The sequence below is a fragment of the Suncus etruscus genome, chromosome 1 (assembly GCF_024139225.1).
Source record: "Suncus etruscus isolate mSunEtr1 chromosome 1, mSunEtr1.pri.cur, whole genome shotgun sequence".
In the NCBI taxonomy this organism is placed as follows: Eukaryota; Metazoa; Chordata; class Mammalia; order Eulipotyphla; family Soricidae; genus Suncus; species Suncus etruscus.
Window position 1 is genome coordinate 142,790,122 of NC_064848.1, and position 20,928 is coordinate 142,811,049.

The 20,928-nt window shown below is 35.6% G+C and overlaps 1 protein-coding gene across 1 annotated transcript in view; it reads left to right on the plus strand.

Moving 5' to 3' along the window:
• The window catches only part of EXOC4 (exocyst complex component 4), an 871,527-nt gene that overhangs the window by 359,558 nt on the left and 491,041 nt on the right, over positions 1 to 20,928 (plus strand). Inside the window, exon 10 of the mRNA XM_049774305.1 lies at positions 14,967 to 15,063. Within this exon, the coding sequence (XP_049630262.1) occupies positions 14,967 to 15,063 (97 nt within the window). The remainder of the gene's footprint in view (positions 1 to 14,966; positions 15,064 to 20,928) is intronic.

A 20,928-nucleotide genomic window follows, 5' to 3' on the forward strand; every position in this document is an offset into this window, starting at 1 on the left:
GGCAAAGTCGGGGTGATCCTTGAGTGCAAAGTCAGTAGTAAGCCTTGAACATTGAGGGGTGTGACCCAAACAACTAAAACAAAACAAAACAAAAAAGATTCCTCTAGGGCATTGCCACAAAATGTTGTCCGGAAGGCCGTTTGCTACTCAATAAATGTGAACAGATGAAACCAGAAGTCTTTGATAAACTCAACAGAAAGAACACAGGAATCATTGGAGTCCCAGAGAATCAGGAAGAGAATATTAAGAAGAGTTGGGGGAAGTGTGAGAAGAGGAAGAGGAGTAAGAAAAAGAAGGGAAAGAAAAATAAAGATAAAGGGAAGAAGAGGAAGAAAAGAGAAGGAGGAAGAAGAAAAGGAGGAAGAGGAAGAAGAAAAAGAAGAGAAAGAAGAGGACAAAGAGGAAGACGGAAAAGAAGAGAAGAAAAGAAGACAAGAAAAGAGGAAGTAGGGGAAGAAAAGGGAAGAAGAAAATGAAGAAGATGAGGAGAAAGAAGAGGAAGAAGTAGAAAATGAGGAAGAAGAATAAGAGAAAGAAGAAAAAGAAGAGAAGAAAAAAGGGAAATGGACTGAAGATTTTTTTTTTTTTTTTTTTTTGGTTTTTGGGCCACACCCGGCGGTGCTCAGGGGTTACTCCTGGCTGTCTGCTCAGAAATAGCTCCTGGCAGGCACGGGGGACCAAATGGGACACCGGGATTTGAACCAACCTCCTTTGGTCCTGGATCGGCTGCTTGCAAGGCAAACGCCACTGTGCTAACTCTCCGGGCCCTGAAGATTTATTTTTAATTTATTTTCTTATAATAGTGTGTTTAAGCACTGTGCTTATAAACATAGTTGGGTTTCAGTTAAAAAAAATAATAAAAAGGACATGAGCTTAAGAATTTCATGCTTTCTCTCTTTTCCTCTTTTTTTTCCACATACATACTCATACTGAGGATACTTGATACATATAGGGAAAATGGATTCATGAACAATATACAGTAGAAGAAACAGAATAAGATAAGCCAAAAACTTTGCCATTTTGAGGTAATCATACCTATAATACAAGGTTATTTATATACTGTCTCAGCTAATGACATTTCATCCCCACATTTTATATTTTTCTTGTCAGATTGTAGTTTTTGTCATAAATAGCAGATTGATATTCTAGTTTTTATGTGAATGGCTATAATTACTTCTCTGTTTCTCTATTCAAATGACATTTTAAAGTTTCATATACTTTTCTCTGAACACTGCTACCACATCTTGAATTCATCCGCTGTAGTATACATTAAGGACATAGGGTAATGACTAGAACTAGAATTTTGGCATCAAATACTATATAAACTATTAGCACTCAGGTTATGTGCTTTACAGCAATAATGGTGGGATCAAGTGGAGAAGAAAACTTTCGAGAATAAGTGGAGAGATAAGCGTGTGTGATAAATGTGAATCAAAATATTTTTGGAAAAATTATTTAACTCTTCAATTGTGAATGATACTGAACTTGCTGTCTTTTAGTGGAGAATGAAAGCCAAGTATTAAAACGTGATAGACTCATTTGCCCATCCCCAATAGTAATTATCATTTCAATTTTAGAGAAATGAGGGGCATAGGCTTCCTCTTTTTGTGTTCAACATAGTACCAATTGGAATAAATGAAATATAGCAAATACTAGAGTTCCTCGTGGAATGATAATTTTGAAAAAAAGTAAAGCACTGATTTTTTCCTTCAATTATTTGCCAAATAAAGGTTATGAACAACCTTTTTTCCTCTGCTCTACCTGTTTAGAAAAACGATATAACTGCTTCATTCATTGTAATTTTGAGTGTTGACCACTTCATAGCTTATGTTTTGCTGACTTTGAAGATCAGTTTTAATTCTGTGATATTACATAGATTGCCTGGAAAGTTGACTGATGCTGATTAAACCTAAATTGTAACTATGGGTTTCCTGGTCAAATTATTTAAGGCCACCTGTGCCTCAATAATCCAGATGCTTCCAATGAGCCATGAAATAATGCTGTTTCAGTTTAGCTGCCAACACTTATTATCTTTGTCAGTAAGCTAAATGCTACCATGTTTTGCCACTTTTATTGTGATGCTAAATTTGCATTTACAGAACCCTTTATCTCTTACTTTTCATGGTTATTTTAGGTTATTATATTCTGTGCCTGTAATATGAACCTTTTTCAAATAATTCCCTTCCAACATTGGGAGTACATAGATTTAAGTACTTCTGAGTCTGAGGACAATGGCACTTCACAATATCATTGCTTCTGTGTGAGCTGGCATATTTATGCATGAAGCATTTTCCGTGGCCTCAGCTTCACTAGAGACCATTTCTCAGACAAAATAAGATAGATGGGCTCAATCTGTTTTCAGCATGATGCTTATCCAGATCAGAAATCGACCACTCAGTTGGCAAGCCTTCATCAAAAGACTCATGACTAGTCTACATACATGTTAGGTCAACACTGAGATGGGCTCATATGATTAGGAAATGTCACTGTATTCTGACATCCTTCCTATCAGTCTTGCTTTATTTTAACAAGAACTAATGGTCACATCTTTGACATCTGTAATCTGAAACTTGAAAGAGGAAGTAGTTCTCCTTGTCTGTTGGAATCATAGTTGATGAACTGCCATAGAACCTTGATTGAAACAGTGCAGACAGTTTCCTAGTTGTATCAATTCTGCAATATCATCACCTACTAAAAGTTATAGTGCTTCTTGCTAATAAGCCTTTAGACCAGATTAGGCGACCTTGACTGGAGAGAGGGAGACTGGGACTGGTGAAAAGGGATTTTTTTTCTCGAGGTCAGAAGACTCATGCTTGCTCTGTGTACTGCTCGTCTTTTTGCCCACCTTCACATGTCCCTTAATGTAATCGATCATCAATGGGTTATTTAGAAGAAAAACCAACAATGAGCATTAGTGTGTGGCCGCTTTGGAAAATGAGTTGGCAGTTATTCAGAATTTTATTTTTTTATTTTTATTTTTTACAAGTCCAATATACCAATTATTTTAATATCTGTTTGTATAGATGTGGTTTTCTATTTATATATAAATCTTTATTTAAGCACCATGATTACAAGCATGTTTGGGTTTCAGTCATAAACAGAATACCCCCCCACCTTCACGAGTGCCACATTCCCACCACCAATGCCCCCCTCCTCCATCACTCCTACCTGTATTTTCGATAGGCATTCTACTTCTCTCATTCTTTAACTTTGTCATGCTAATTGTAAGTGTAGTTATTTTCCTAAAAGAGTTCACCACTCTTTGTAGTGAACTGTCCTGCTGAGGTCGCAAGAATTTTAAACCAAGATTTATCATAGGCCTTTGCAGTTCAAACTCTAAGTATATGGTAAAGAGAAACAGAAACATGCTTGGCCTAAGCATGGATGTGGATATCCATAATAGTACTACCCATAATAGCCAGCATGGATATTTTCATCAGCTATAAACTAAATCTGTTTTTATATATACATATATATGTATGTGTATATATACATATATATATGTGTATATATACATATATATATATATATATATACTCTAGAATGTTTGCCCCTTAAAAGTTATGAAATACTGATGAACTTTGAAAACATGCTGTTAAATGAAAGAAACTAGTTAAGTAAGATAGAAGGCTCCAGATTACACACAAGGAACTCTCTGAGCTAGGTTTGCCATGGAAACATATTTAGTAGATTTGTGATAATTAAAACTAAGGAAAAGCTAAAGATTGAGAGAAGAAAGAATCAATGCAATCTCCTTATGTAGACTTAAAATAAAGTGAATTAGAGGATAATGTCACTAAGATAACAGTGTTCCTCAAAGATGGCCAATTACAGTTCCCCTGTGTTTTATTGATCTGCCACTTAAAATTACGCAGCAATGACTATGGGTCCTTTAGTAATTAGTTCATTTCTTGCATTTTGCTTTTTATAGTATGCACCATTTCAGACTCCGTTTTATAAATTTTTACTACTATTACTAACAGCACTTGTTTTGACATAGGCCCGTAGAAGAGTTTCAGGGTCGTAGTTTACTCAGGATTCCTTCCTATGGGCTATTACTAATTCTACTTAATTTTTTTTTGCTTTCTCTTTTGTTTCTGTCATCTCATTCTAAAAAAAAAAACACATTTAATTTACTTTTAGTTGTTAATTAAGGAACAATATTTCTAAACCTAGTTATTACCTTCATATAATAGATTCGTTGAAACATTACTTGTTATTCAGGAGTTAAAATGTATTGTTTTTTTGAATTGCAAATGCAATTTTTTAACAAATATCTTTCTTTAACCCAAAGTTTCATGGCAGGGAAAGGATGGAATCATTTTAGTGATTGTCTCTTGACTCTGAACTTGGGGGAGTCACTCCTGGTGGTTCCAGAAGGTGCTGTGGATCAAACTAGGGTTGGCCATATACAAGGCAAATGGCCTTAAACCCTGTACAGTCATTTAGACTTAAAAAAAGAGTAAAATTTACTTAATTCATTTGCTTCTTAGCTTATTTACTTGGAAATAATTCAGCAACTATAAGATTTTACACACAGAGAATATAATTTAAACTTTTTCCTCTGGGCTGAGATCCTGAGGGTGTCTTTAATTTCTTTGATTCCTTAGTTTTTCCCCTATCCCAGATTAATTATTTAACTGCCCAGCTTAACAATTTAGTATTGTTCCCCACCCCAGCCCCCATTTGTGATTCAGTGGAGGACTTCTTACAAATTTGATCCCAGGTAAAGTAAAAAGAGCTGTGATTCTAAATCTCTGTCAAACCTCACCGAAGAACTAAAGCAAGAATTTAGTCAGGGTTCAGAAAATCCAAATTCCTAGCTCATTCATGATCTTCTTTAGTGGCAAAATAACCCATTTTATTTGATGATTGGATGGTGACAAATAGCCCAGCAGTGTTTTGGGGTATTCTGGACTATTTTGTTTTGAATCCTGAGTTCAGAGGAACATGGTACAAGAGACATGGCTTTGTTCTACAGGAGGAATGAGATGTTTCAGCTTCTAACTGTTGTAGTTGCTCAAAGCAGAGAGAAGTTGGATTCATTGAGCAATGATAGGCAGTGTTTAGAAAGCTAGGAACAGTATTTGTTACTTCCACAATATGATCATTCTAATAACCAAACAATCAGCCAGTATCACTTGCTTTTCCCACAAGGCATGCTATGTTCACATTGAATTAGGGTTACTTGGGGATCAGACAAGGGTAGGAGATGCATTTTGTGAATATTAGCCTAGCGCACACATTTGGGTCTTCAGAATTTCATAGTACAAGAGGGACAGAGATACAAGAACTGAATCAGAGGAGTAAGAGACTGCTTGGGACCACACCTTGTGTGTGTTCTCAGGAGAGACCCAGTACCATATGTGGTGCTGGGCATCAAAGTAGGTTCATGGCTTCAGCAGCCATGTGCAAAGCAAATGTGTTATCTTCTTTACAATGCCAGGAGGGTGGAACTTAAGGGACCTCGCACACATATAAATAAATATGTGAGGGGATGAATATGTTGCTTGACTGGCAGGGAGAATTCCTTTCTTAGTACTTACTTAAATCCGAGTATTATGATGTATATTTTAAATATCTCACAGTTTTTGTCAGATCTCAGTAAAGCTGCAAAAGTAGAGAGAAATAGAGACAAGTCTTCACATTTAGAAATGAAATAGGATATCATTTACATAATTAGCACAGCTCATTTTATTGTAAGACTTTTTAGACATTCCCAAATTTTATCTTGTCCCTGATCTTTCCTTTTTTTTCTTTTTTGTGTTAAAATAGAAAACTATTAGATCCTCTATATCTCAGTTGTTTTCTCTGTTATGATGAATCTAAAGCATTATTTATACTGCCATGATCAAGGTCATCGAAATGAATAATGGAAAGTATGAAAGAAGCAGTCAGAGTGCTATTGGAAATTTTCCTTCAAACAGAAGAAATAGAGCTGCTGGAGAGATAGAATAATGGGTAGAGTGTTTGCCTTGCACTTGGCCGAACTGAGTTTGATCCCCAGCACCATCATGAATATTCCATTAGTAGAGCCAGGAGTAAGCCCTGAGCACCACCAGGTGTGGTTCAAAACACCAAAAATAAAAAAATAAAAAAAAAAAGAAGAAGAAATGGACTCTCAGAATGGCTCAGTGACAAAAAGTGTCTGCTTTGCAAGTTTGAGACTGAACTGAATCTCCAGTGCCTCTCTCAACTAAAAATGCTTGACAGGACAGGTGCAATAGAACAACAATAGTAGGGCATTTGCCTTGTACATGGCCATCCTGGCTTCAACCCCAATATCCTATATACCCCTGCTACTTCCCCTCCTCAGTCCACCAGGAGTGATTTTTGAGTGCAGAACTATGAGTAACACCTGAACTCTGCTGGGTTGTGGCCTTATAACACAGAAATATTTTTGTATTATGGTTGAACACCACAACCAGGTGTGAATCTTTTTTTTAAATTTTTTTAATTTATTTTTAATTACGGGAACAATGATGCAAAGAAAGAGGACAAGGTAAAGTTACAGTGAAAGGGCAATCACCCAAAAACAGAAATCTCAGAAGAAATCCCCCTGCTAACACCTTAATTTTGATCTTACAGTCAAGGAACATTAAGAAAAATAAAACTGAACCCATGTACAATTACTTTGTCCCTCATGTCCCCAGACTGTAGTACATTATAACATTTCTTAGTGGTACACCAAGCAATCTAAAGCAATCTAAATCTATTTATGTAACTCCTTAAACTTGAAGGCATAGTAGCTTTTTACATTTCCATGCACATGCATATTAGTTTAAGTTAACCTCCAAAGTTTTAAGTGTTTTTTTTTAAGGTTTAGAATCAAAGGAGCACAGTAAAAACCGTGTTAGAGTGGCAATTATCGTTTGCATAGGCCCACCAAAGTGCATCTTTTAGTGAGCACTACAGCCAATTTTAGGTGTTACCTTCAGTCATAAGGACATCAATAGTAATGGGAAGGGTACTGTTTTTTGAAAATAGAAACAGAAGAAATGGGACTGTGGACCATGATTTGGATATTAATATTGGTGGATTCTCCGGAGTTCCTTCTCTGAACATCATAACACTTTGTTGGCTTGGGTTCGTAAATCTTCAAGGAGGCCTCACTGTTATTTCTAGTCAGAGAAGTCATTGCATCTACTCCTCATGAGTCAAGAGCAGTGAGGACAAGAATTCTAATTCATGTTCTCTACATTGTATTAGAGGAATGGTTTGTTTCTTGTCTAGATGGGTCACATGTGTTTCGCCCAGAACATTTTTTAATGTAATGGGTCTTATTATCATGTTAAATGTGCTCTATGTGTTTTTAAGCTTCACTTATATGTTGTGTTTGATTTTGAGCTTCATTTACTTTTCAGTCAAAGTGGATTTTGGTGCATCACTTGGATAATCGACTGCTGTTCCTATAATGCTGCTTACATGATATGCATTCTATGTGTCAGATCACCATAACACAAACAGGCTTTAATGCTTCCTGTTGTACAATTTCCCTGTGTTATTCATCATCTTTATTAGTGTTTCTCAACATTTACTACTTCTACCATGTTTGCTTTATGTGAACCCCCTGGTTGGCTCCTAGTTGCATATCACCTCTTCCTTTATTTATCTGACTTCTATTTGGGCCTCATTGAATAATATCTGAGGGCCATAATTCAGGTTGGGTAAGAAATTTTATATAAAAGGCAAAGATCAGTATTAGGATTCCAGCATACAATGTTTAATAAATATTAATTCCCTTTAACTCTACTTCTGTTTTCTATGTATCCTCAGTATCTTGATACTAATCTTAATTCTCTGTAGTTCAACTTCATATAATGGTTTATTATACACAGAATTGGAAGACATCTATGAAATCACACTATCAATGTGCGTGGAGTGGGTAAGATAGTTCTTTGAAGAATCTTATAGTCTGGACTTTGTTCCCAGGTTAAATAGCATTTTACCCTTTAACAAAAGTTTCTTTCTACGAGTTCTGATTTGTTTGATCTGATTGTAATAGAAAATGATTTAAGGGTAAGGAGAAATATTTTTTACCTTCTTCTTTTCCTTCTCTTTCTCTTTCCTTTTTCGCTTCTTCTCCTTAGTCCTCTCCTTTCTCGTCTTCCTGTGGTGTTTATGACTGTGCAAAGGGATCACTTCTGACAATGCTGGAAAACTATAGGGATTCTGAGTATTGTATTGTGTTGATTTTTTGCAAGGTGAACACCCCACCTGCTCTATTATTGCTCTGGCTACACCTTGACTTTTCTTCTTAATCTAGCACCACACACCACACTTATATCACCTTGTTGTAGATTTGGTGATGATAGCGTTAGCTAAAGCATGGAGTCACAGTGATAATCTGTGCTTTAATAAGAGGTGCTTGCTAAAGAACTTTATCTGATCTAAAAAGATGCTGTTGACAAGGTGGCAGCTATGTGAGTTCAGGGACAATTCATGTGACTATTAAAGACAGTTAAAGATCCTGTTAAACTGATAGAATCGGTAAATATTGGATTGTATGTCTTGAATTCTTAAAAAGTGTTTATGATACAGACATTTACAAAGAAATTTTCCTTTTCCATGTTTTTTTTTCTATGTATAAGACACACTTTATATCTAAGACACAAAACTGTCAGCTTGAACGTATATATTCATGGCTTGAGAATAGTTACCACCAAAGTCTGTGCTGTTTGGGTCCTTGGCATGAGTCAGCCATTATTGGAGCATCTGCACATATTTAATAGTGGTCATTTAAATTGAGGAAATAAGAACAGACAAGGACTCATTTCATTCTATCATGCTGTAAGAGTTCTGAGCAATTTTCTAAAACCTTTCACTGCAGTAATATTGTCCCCTGAATAAGACAGACACAATTTAATTGGCCTCATTAATGATATTGACTAGTATAGAGTTATCTAAAGTGACAAGTATAACTTTTTTGCATTTGATCTTTATTTTTTCATTTCATGATCCAGGGAGTGGTGTGTGTGTGTGTGGGGTGTTTGCATTGGGGTGTGTGTTGTGTGTGGGGGGGGTGTTTGCGTTAGATCCTGATCTTTACCTGGTTGTGTGTGTGTGTGTGTGTGTGTGTGTGTGTGTGTGTGTGTGTGTGTGTGGTGGTGTGTTTGCATTGGTGTGTGTGGGGGTGGGGGTGTTTGCATTAGATCCTGATCTTTACCTGCTTGGTAATTCTGAAGGGAAAAGGGAAACACTATGTGAGATGAATGAGGTGTGAAACTCTATACTGAGTGCCCCAGACTATGTTATCTTACTTAAACCATAACTTTCAATACTGCTTATAGCAAACTGTATTTGATACACAAATTGTATTTTATCTTGACAATTAGAAAGTGAAACTCAGAGCTTTTATGAAAATACTGATAGGGAGTTACATATCTGGGGTCTACACCTTCTTTTTTATGTTCCCACTGAACTACCATCCTCTTCATAACATTTGTTTCCATTTTCTTTTAAGGCATTGGTAAAAAAAGGCAATCTCACTAATTGATTACTTTCATTGTAAATATGATAAAATTCTCCTTGGGAAGAGCCAAGTTCTGAAAAGTAATGGAGCTCATTATTTATTAGGAAATGAATTCTGGAAACAAAGGTAGTCAGGGGGTGCTAAGATGCTATCATCTTATGGTTATTGTGTCACTTTATGCCACTTGCCAGTTGCTGAGATATCCTGTCAAACCCATGTCTTCATCGTTAAAAATATAAAAATGTCCTGGCCGGTCTTTCCCTCCTTAATGAACAGGATTTGAGCTCTTGGGCCCCTTCCTGTTCTCTCCTAACGATTGACTAGGAAGCTTCTCAGAAGCTCATGTCAAGATGTCCAGGTTTCTGAATTATAAGAGAGCATGTGAGGAATGGTGAGTTTTGTCTCTCACCCAGTGTACTGAAGTGATAAAATAACTTCTGGGGGGGGGAGCACTCATGTCATGTGATCTTTGGATCACATATCTTTTACTTTTGATGCTGACAGCTTTGTTCTTTTCAAAATGATTTTCAGTAGGCCATTAACATGTTTTTTGGTAGATTTTAGTAAGGTAGACTTGGATTTATAAACCCCAAAAAGAAAATCTACCTTCAGTGTATGATAACTAATATTTGCAAGGGAGCTGGGAGAGAATGTGAAGTTTTTATAGTTAGGAATTTTGGTTAAAATTAGAGTGGGAAGAGGGAATTTTTTTTTTCTCATAGTTCTGCCCAAATCATACTTTTTATTTAGCTTACCTCCATTGTGTGAAATCAAAGCCATCTCATAGGGATTTAGAAGATGTGAAAAGATAGTTTAATTTCTAGATAGACAGTGTCATCATGTGAATCTTTGTTTTCATTCCTGGATCTTGTTACCACATTTTAAGTGCTGCTGTGCCACATTTTTGGTATTGTGGAAGTAAGATACTGAGTCTCATCTTTCATTGTCTATGTGTACTGTGTGATTATCAACGGATGGTCATTAAGCATACCTGGAACCCATAATGTTTTAGGATGCAGAACAAATCGGTTATATTTGTTAGGTTTTTAAAAGCTTATAAAGGAGTTTCATAAATAATTGATCTAATTCTAATTTGAATTAAAAAAAATGTTTTTTTTTGGTTTTTGGGTCACACCTAGCATCGCTCAGGGGTAACTCCTGGCTCCAGGCTCAGAAATCGCTCCTGGCATGCTCAGGGAACTGGGACGCAGGGATTCGAACCAATGACCTTCTGCATGAAAGGCAAATGCCTTACCTCCATGCTATCTCTCCGGCCCCCGAATAAAATTCTAATACTATAGGTCTGCCTGTCTTTCTTGCTTCATGCTTCCGATTCTACTTGTAACAATTTTCTAGTAAATTACATGATTTAGGAGCTGTTTAAGACTCACTTGGAGGTGCTAAGGGCTTACACCTGGCTCTGTCCTCATAGAGACCGTATATGGGGCCAGTATTTGAATGGGAGCCTGATGCCTAAAAGGCAAACACCATAATCCCTGTACTCTCTGTACAGTCTGGAAGTTACATTTTTATAGAAAAAAACTAACAAAGTATTAAAAAACATATGGCAACTATGGAAGTTTCTGTGATTATTGATTAAGTTGTGGTCATTAGTAAAAATTAGACAGGTTTTTTTTTTTGTTTTGTTTTGTTTTTGTTTTGTTTTTTTTTTGTTTTTTGGGCCACACCCGGCGGTGCTCAGGGGTTACTCCTGGCTGTCTGCTCAGAAATAGCTCCTGGCAGGCACAGGGGACCATATGGGACACCGGGATTTGAACCAACCACCTTTGGTCCTGGATCGGCTGCTTGCAAGGCAAACGCCGTTGTGCTATCTCTCCGGGCCCAAAAATTAGACAGTTTTGAGGACACCTCCATAGTACCAGAAGGAATGGCCAGATGAAGAAGTGTCTGGATGTGGGAAACTGCTGTGTGTTTTGTTTGCTCATGCCCAGAGGTGGGAGTGCAGACAGTGCTTAAAGGATGCAGATGTGCTGCTTGATTGGAACCAGGTTAAGCAGTCAGCATTTAATTGTCCAACCACTAAAATCATTAAACTTAAGACTTTTTAAAAAAAATTAAGAGAGATTTATTTATTTGTTTGTTTGTTTGTTTGTTTGGGTTACACCTGATTCTGTGCTTAGAAAGCACTCCAGGTAGGTTCAGGGGACTATATGGAATGCGGGAATCAAATCCATGTCCATCCTGGGCAAACGCCCTACCGCTGTTCTATCGCTCCAGCCCCAAATTAAGAATTTTTATACATCACTGGAGATCATGTATGTAAACAAACTCTTCCATATACTGAAAAGATTGTTGATTTTTTTTTTGTGGATATCTTTGTTCTTCTGTGTGTACTTATTTTATAGGTATTTAAACACATGCCTGTTTCCTTGGTGATTCAATTCTGGCTTTCTTTTGTGTTTTAGAAACAAAAGTGTCAAGAAAGAAGATATATGTATTGTGATTTAATTTTTTCTTTCTGTAATGAGGGCTTTTTCCTATTGAGGATTTTTTCTTAAAAATAGGTGTAGTGTTTGTGGTCATCTTAATGTTCTCCTTTTGATTTCCTTTAATTCAGCAAAACTTCTGATATTGCTGATCTAAATATATTCATACAAGATGAATTTTTCTTTCAAGTGAGAAAAAGAAAACAGCTCCTAATTTTGCATCAAGAGCTTCACATGCACTGTACATTCTGTCTTTCTTAAGAGAAAATATGCTCTGATCACTGGTGGCAAAAGCTGACCCAAATTGAATTTGTCTATGCTGAAATGCTTCTGGGAAACCTTGCTGATCTATGGTATGGATTTTTGAACTCCACATGTTTTTATCAGTCAATTTTCAAGATCCCTCAGAGATTATTAAGAGAGATAATAAATCATGTGAAATTCAGTTGTGTTTAATATCATGTAAAGAACTCTAATGAGATACTTAGTTTTATTATAAAAAGGAGAAGAAAGGTAGAAATTGTTAGTTTATTGAGGAAACCAGCTGTATGGCTTCCCTTCTTTCTGCTGGAGTTCTGGAACCATGAGAACAAAGATAAGTCTAATGGCCTATTAGTGAGATGCTACTTTGAAATGTACAGAGGTAAAGGGGGCAGATCAATCCATGGGCCAGATGAGCTTGCTAATTGGTCATGAAAATTAGAATAGCTCACCCATTCACCATGGATTTATAACTTTATCCTTCTCCAATAAGGAGGACCTTCCTGTAAGTTTGTTAAATGACACCTCCTATATACAGGCCTTATGCTTGCCAAGTTCAAAAGGGGGCTGATTCACTTCTATTATGACATTTTCTTCTCATTTTACCAGGACTTCCTATTTTTTGTATTTAAATTTGCATTAGTGTTTTTTTTTTTAAATTAAGGACTTCCTTTAATTTGCCCTAGTATACAGGAGAGTTGGGGAGAGGCCAGAGATTGACCTGATCTCAACTTACTAGTGATAGTATGTATGTAAGGGTAATTGTGATTGATGCATTTCTCCCAACATATTTTTACTCCCTTTTTCCCATTGTAAACTCTAAAACTCTGATCTTTTTTAAAATATCAATTACTTTATTTAATGTATTACATAGTTATATTACATAGTTGATCATAATACGTATGCTTCTATGTAAGAGTGAAATAATTTAAAGATAAGAAAAAAAGGAAAAAGCACAAGAAAATTTATTATATTTATTTTGTCTTGCAATGAGGTCTTTAAGCCATTGTCAGAAGATTTACTAAGCTCTTGTTGCTGATTGATTTTTTGGTGACTTCTTTTTTTTCTGAGAATTAGGTGGTTTCATATACACATTAGTATCTAAATTGGTGTGCTCCTAGTGGAATGACAGTTTTTTGAAAAAAGAAAAATATGGAGTTTTCTAGGAATTCCAAACACTGTGGATGATCCTATGGCTTTTGTGGGCATGGTTTTAGGTACCAAGTCTTCTAAAAGTGTGAGGAGAGGTGGGGAGGGACATTGGAATTTGTTTGCATCACTCCAAAAATGTTCTGGTGATGTTAGTCCAAATATAGGTATACCTGAAGTAAAACTAGGATCTTAAAACAGTGTCATGTTAATTGTCATCACTGGAAGACAGCCTTGAATTAGTTATTTTCACCTCTATATGTCTGAGCGGAGTAGTTATTCTTCATCACCGGGCATTTCATTTTGTCAATTAATAACTATTTATGGACCACATGAGGAAAAAGTAGCAGTTGTGCTTGTTATAGGAACATCTCTTTAAACCATTCTAGAGAATCAAACCATAAGCTAGGTGTTTGCAGACTGGATTAGAACACTCCCAAGAAACACTTTGATGAAACAATTGATTGAATACAAGATTGGCAGCTCTTAGTCCTTCAGAAAAGCTGGACCTTGAATGTTATATAATTTTAAGAATAATTTTTTTTCTTCTTGCTACCTGTTTATAAGAGATTTATAGTAAGTTTTTACCTTAAAGCCTTAGGTCTACTTACGAATTTTCACCTAATCTTGTTTATATAAAAACACAAGGACATTTTTTGATAAAAAGGAAGATTCTAAGTAACCAGGAAACATTGTATTGTTTAATAAGCCGTGTCTGCCTTCTCCCACCCCCCCCTTAGTTTTTGTGAAATCATTTTATAACATAATTAGTTTGGAATTGAGATTTGATAGAATTCAGCTGGTTAGGTTTTATATAGATCTTTTCCAAACCTCCCCAGTCTTGTACAATCAGAATGGCACTTCTGTTTCCCACTGGAAGTTTTATATTTCTTAGAACCTCTCTGAACTGATAATCAAGGAGACATTTTACACTCTTATCTGAATTACATCCTTGCATTGTTTTTCAATGCAATTAAATATTATAAAATATGTAAGGGCATATTTTTATACATTTTTACATATTTTTATAATATTGTAGTTTAGGTAGTTGTAATTAGGTACTTGTAGGATGACGATATTAAAAAAATAGGAAATTTTTAGGCATTTCAAGCACTGTGGTTTTTGTGGGCATAATTTTGACTATCAGGCCTCCTGGGAGTATGAGAAAGGGGACTACAATACTATTATAGCTTAGGTAGTTGTAATAGTTTTAAAGTTTATGGAAGAAATATAAAAGTATTCTATCCCAAAGAGTCTATGATCCTCCACCTCTAGTCTGGTTCTTCCATTATATATTTTCTCCATCACATGTCCATGTGCACACACACACACACACACACACACACACACACACACACACAAACACACAAACTCTCACACACTTTCTGGTAAATGATTTTATATTCTAACGTCAGGGTTTTCCATTAAGTATGGATGTCATTAATACTCTGATCTTGCATTAGAGTGAAAATACTGATCTATAGTTTATTTATTAAAATAAAGAACGAACTAAGTATTGTTGGTCTTCAACACAATTATCTTTGAACATGGTTCTCCTGAAGACACATTGAGTGTGTTTATAAAAGTTTTTTTAAGCTAAATCTCTTTTTCTTTCTTTCTTTTTTTTTTCCTGAAAGGGGGCCCAGATGACAACTTAATGGAAGGCGGAGGAACAAAGTTTGTCTGCAAACCTGGTGCCAGAAATATTACTGTCATATTTCATCCATTACTAAGGTAAGTCAGAGCCTATGATGTACTTACTGAAAATCAATATTGTCATTATTTTATGCTGATGTACTAAGTGCCAGCAGATCAGTCAGTATTGAAACAAGGCATAAAAATCTTGTTCCATTTTCTCAAGCTGAGGCTTCTCCTATCAAGGTTAGTCAATAGAAGAAATAATGCCAGCTCCACTAACTACTTTTATTTGATTTTCTCTTTTTCTCATTACTGATTCCTAGCCCGCCTTTTCTTTCTTTGTTTCAGGTGTTTGTTTATTTACAGGGAAAATTTTTTCTGTTACTTGTTTTTGTAAATAAAGTTTTATTGACACATAAACAGCCTCACCAACTGATATTTGGTCCAGAGCTGCTATTGTGCTATAATTGCGGAGTTAAGAGTTGAATATTTGCAGAAAACCCACATGGCTCACAAAGTGACAAATAGTCATTACTTGGTCTTTACTGGTGGGTTAAAAAAAAATGCAGATTTGTCATCTTTCTCCCTTATTTAATAACTCAGTTTTTTTTTAAATGGTAGATTTCTGAGCAAATTTGATTCACAAATGTAGTGGAGGTCTGAACCATTTTCAAGTGGAAATTGGAAAAGAAATGGTCACAGTAAATAGTTTCTGAGATACTCTTTCATTTCTCATGCCTAATAAGCAGCCATGAGGCCTATCTGAGGTAGCTCCTCACTCTCACTTTGACTGGGCCAGATCTTGCTTTTAGCACAGGAACAGTATGATCTCTGCCCTGTCAGCTTATCCTACCATAGAGAAATATCCTCCTTGGTGCTTAAGCCACGTGGAATTGTACCTTGACTGTGTACATGTTTAAATGATGGTTAAACCCCCAGGTGAGGATAAGATGATAGGTTTTGAAATGTGCAGGAACTAAGGTAGGATCAGCATGGGGATCCCATGTTGGGACAAGCTGGTTGAGTCTCGTTCCTCTCTCAGACATCCTCTCTCTCTCTATTCCACAGACCTTAATATGCCATCCCAGGTCTTAGAATGTAGCCTCTTTTGTTGAGATGGTGATTACAAGTATATGCTCTGCAGTCAGGAATGAATTCTTCAAGTAGAGCTTAAATATTAGAAATTATAATGTTCCTTTTGTTCGAGAAACCCTTCAGAGGTCAACCCTGCAGAAGTGGACTTGTCCTCAATACTGTGCTCCAAAAATAAAGTGAAGATGGTACATTTTGTATTAGGTATTGTTTTGTTTTTGTTTTCGGCTTGGACAAAAAAGGAACTTATAAAGGCATAGAAATATGATATAGTGTCAGTTGCAGATTTGGTTTGTTTTGTAACAGGTCCATTTTCATGTGTTGGATTTGAGCCTTTTGGGGTGAATAAACAAAATAGGCCTTACATCTTTCTGGTAATACTTGAGTTATTTAGAATCACAGTTAAATTAATACAATTGAATTGGCTGGAGATAATGTTATATGTGCTTTCTCTAATATGCCAGCAGTTGTTGTTTTTTCATTAGGAAAAAAACTACCAAATTCAAATATCCGATAAATATGATCACTGTTTTAAATTGTACTGGAATATGCTACCCAATTTGTTTTGAGTACACAACAGAAACATAAATTAAAGACGCACCCCTGACTTCCCCTACAATAAAAAATGAGTTTTATAAAGCAGTTCTACGAGATCTTAAAAAAAATCTGTTTAACTGTGTAGCAAGTGCATTTATGTTATTCAAGAAACGTGAAATTCAGTAAGATTATTTTTCTCTTTAGGTGATGACATGCATATGCATGTAAGTTACAGTGTATAGAATTTCTTGATTAAATAGCAATGCATATTTATATCAATTGACTTTAGTAAGTAGTTTAATATTTATTGTCTCCCCCAACTACAATTGATTTCTACTTAGTGTTGCTAATTGTTAGGACAATGGGAAAATAACTTAATTATTATAGATATTTTGTAGTCTACATTTCAACCCATCATTTTTACAGCTGTTATGATGATAAATGGAGCCTGACTTTTTTTTTTGTCCCAAGTTGAGAATTGAACCCATTGCAAGGCTTGTTGACTTTATTCCTTAGAGAATTTTTGCCTAAACTTTTTTTTCCTGTTTTATTTATTTATTTTTATTTTCATTTTATTGAAATAATTGTGATCCATGGAGTCCTTCATAGTTGAATTTGAGATATATAGTGAGTCAAGGCCCTTCCCAACACCAGTGTCAACCTCCCTCCACCAATGGCCCCAGAGGATCCTTTACCATCACCCTTTGTCCCCTGGTTTGCCAGTATAACAGGTTCCTTTAAGTTTAGATTGTTGAGGTTTAGGTCTCTTGGTACTATTATTGTTGACTTTGGCTTGTATATTTAGTTCTGTCCTTATTTATTTCCCCGCCAATGCATCCAAGACCACTTGGCTTCTGGCCTCCAGTCTATCTTTGATCCTTTCTTCTTATAAACTTTTTATTTTTAAACACAAAGTTATAGGCATAGAAGAAAAACACTAATTTAATACTTAATAAAATGTAGTTCTGGTAAAACATTGATAATATTTAATGCATTATAATCTGGATAGTTATTTTTTGGTATTTATGTGGCTTAACTAGAAAATTATTTTAAAACTTGATGGAATTGGTTTTACACACTTGTTTGGGCTCATCAGAAATTCAATGTATTATTTATTAGTTGGATAACATTTTGTTGCATGATATACTTTGTTGTTACTATTTATCTCTTAATAGAAGTTGTAAAAGTATTATGTGACCTAGACGTAAGTTAATTAGCCTCCTAAGAAGGTGGTCATTGCAGAGTTTACATTAGCCTGTGATATTGGCACCCTTGTTTCAGAAAATCATTATAAAATCTCATTTGAAAACTCATAACAGTTTTTAGGACTTCAAGTGGCTTAAATTTTTTTAGTATTGTTGTAAATTTTATAGTTCATCATTTCCAAGCACTAGATTATTATTTTTCACTTATATTTGAAAATTTATTTTTGCTTATGAGAAGAGTCAGTCCACATATTATACTAGCATATTTTGTTTTTACTATTATCACTTAAAATTTCATAGTGAATTTTTATTGAATATTTGCAGTGTGTGTTTTCTCTAAGTTCGTTGCAAATCCTTGCTTATAAATGATCTCTAATTTTTACTGGGCTGTTTAAATTAATATGCTCTCGTATAATTTCCATCTAGTGGAATTCTCATTGCTCTTCTTTTTCCAGTTAATTTAAGTAAATGTGACTTCATCTTTTATTGTTTAGCAACAAACCAGTATAGTTTAGTGGAAGACAAAACTTCATCCACTAATGGAATAGAAAGTTGGGTCGGGAAAGCACAGGAGTTGAACAATAAAAATGAAAATCAAAAGTTATTTTGGATCAGATCTAGCTGTTTGGTGTTACTTCTGAATTTTTTTTTATTGGATCGTCTTATGCAAGATCCCAGGGGAAAACAACAAAAATAAGATATTTTTGTTTATATTTTCTCACAATCTTTTTGGGTGACAAACATTGAAATACTCAGAAACACTGACTAACAGAGAAGATGCAGATTCAGTGGGGCCTCCTATAATTTGTATGTAAATTGGTACAGCCTCTCTCTGTCATTATTGAGCAAATGCTTATATTCTAATTTGGTAACTTCCCAACTAATGCCTTTCTGTTTCTAAAAATAGGCACTACACACAGCAGTACTGGATGAGGTGGATTAGTTCCAGAGCCACAGCTGTTGGGACTGGGGGCAGTGCCAACAATGGAACTCAAGCCTCACACATGTTAGACATGTTTTCTACCATTTGACCAATAAACTTGGCACCTAATATGTTTTTTTTTCTTTCTTCCTTCCTGACCTCCCACCTGGAAATACTTGGGGCTTACCTCTGGCTCTGTGTTCTGACATCTTAGTGGGGCTCAGAGGACCATGCAGCACCAGGGATCAAACCAGAGCTGTCCACATGCAAGACAAGCATCTTACATGTTTTACTATCATACTATGTAGTCTTACCCAGTGTTTTTGAGCAGCTCATATGATTTTCTCATTCACATCAGCACAGGTCAATAGCCAATAAAAGACTGTTATTTTCTTATGCCATCCTTTAGTGAACTCAAATATTTTGTGCTGAATGGAAAAATCCTTTCAAATGGATGATATATTTCCATTTCCCTTTACCTGTCTGGCTAGCATCCCTTATATCCTTTCTTCCTAGACTTTGCACTTAATAGTTCTACACTTTGCTTTTGCAAAATGTTCTCTGAATAATTTTATTCAGCTGGCTGTTCAAGCCTTGTACTCTGAAGGTTTTCTACACTGAAAATTCTGCACCATCCCTCTCTTGATCCCACGCAATGGTTCCCATTGTACTATTTACTGTATTCTGAGCAGTCACTTCCATTGAACACTCATAATTTACTGTGCACGGTATAGAAATCTGGTAACCTAGCCAAGTTAGTTGTGGCCCTTTCTCAGAATTGTGACTTCTTCATTTCTCAGAATTCTGCTTGGGAGTTGATGGCAACATACAGTGACGTTCAGTATTTTTGTGTCCCATAAATTCTGCTGACCCTTTGTCTAGTTTATTGCTTAAAAAAATTTAATCACCACAGAATAGAAAGCTATAAAGATATTTGTGATTGAGTTTCAAGACCAATTGTTCAAGACCAATCCCTTCACTAGTTTCTGCTACCCTCTACTTATGTTCCCAGTTTCCCTTTCACCCCCTAGCTTGCCTCTGTGGACGATACTTTTCCTCTCCCCCATTATCCTAGTGTTCCTTATATTTTCTTTTGATGGTTGTTTCTTGTAGAGAATTCTTTTTCAGAAAGATGGAGGTACATAGTATTGCTTGTTTTCCTTTTAACCTAAGAAGACTTTGATACAGCCTGGCCCTTTATGTAAGAGTTTGATTATTAGAGTTTATGCAATCAGTTTTTCTGTCTGTGGGTCTAAAGAAATAAAAACATTTTCAAATAAATAGAAATAAATGGATTAAAGCCATGCTTAGGTAGATTCTGATATACTTTCACCGCACAGACATCCCTCAGACCCAAATATAGGACTTATGCCTCCCTCCCCTCACTCTGTCAGTGCATTTGCTGTTTTCTACTTTCCTGGAAGCTTTCAAGAGGAATGATGGATTGATTCATTCTGATAAATGGAATTTCTCTTGCAGTTCTTGATTTGCGGTGACAGAAGGAAGATGTGTTAATGTTGAAATTTGAATGGCATATTTCTCTTTTTTGTTGAAGTCTGACATGCATCTAGATTTTTTAATAGAAATTTTTATTTTCGAGTAATTGCATAGTAGTAACTATTAACCATGATTTAAATAAAAATAAACCTTTCTCCAAACAAAGTACATTTTGTTCAATTATCAACCACAGTTTGACACACAGTAGCTTTTTTATTACAATTACAATTAATGTAGTCATTTTAGGAATTTAGAAATTGCTTTGTGGCAGACTTTTATGGGGCTTTAGAATGGGAGGATTATAAGCTTATTTTTCATAGTTTTTTGTTCATTTCTCTTTATTCTATATTCTCTAAAATGAGACCATATGCTTAGAATTATTGATACAATTCATACAGCAACAAATCGGGAAGGCGACAATTACTCTTCAGTGATATAATTATGAAACTACAGTTAACACTATCTCAATAAAGGTTAAAATAAAAATATAAATTCTTGAGGTGGAGAAAGGTCACACAACAAATGTCCCTGACTCTAAATCAACTCCCAGTACTCACTATTTTCCCCTGAACAGTACTAAGAGTTATCTCTGAGCACAGAGCAAAGAGTAAGCCCTGAACATCTCTGTGTGTGACCTAAAAGTACAAAATGAAGGGGTTGGAAAGATGGCAAAGCACTTGTCCTGTAAGAGATTTAATCCAGGTTCAA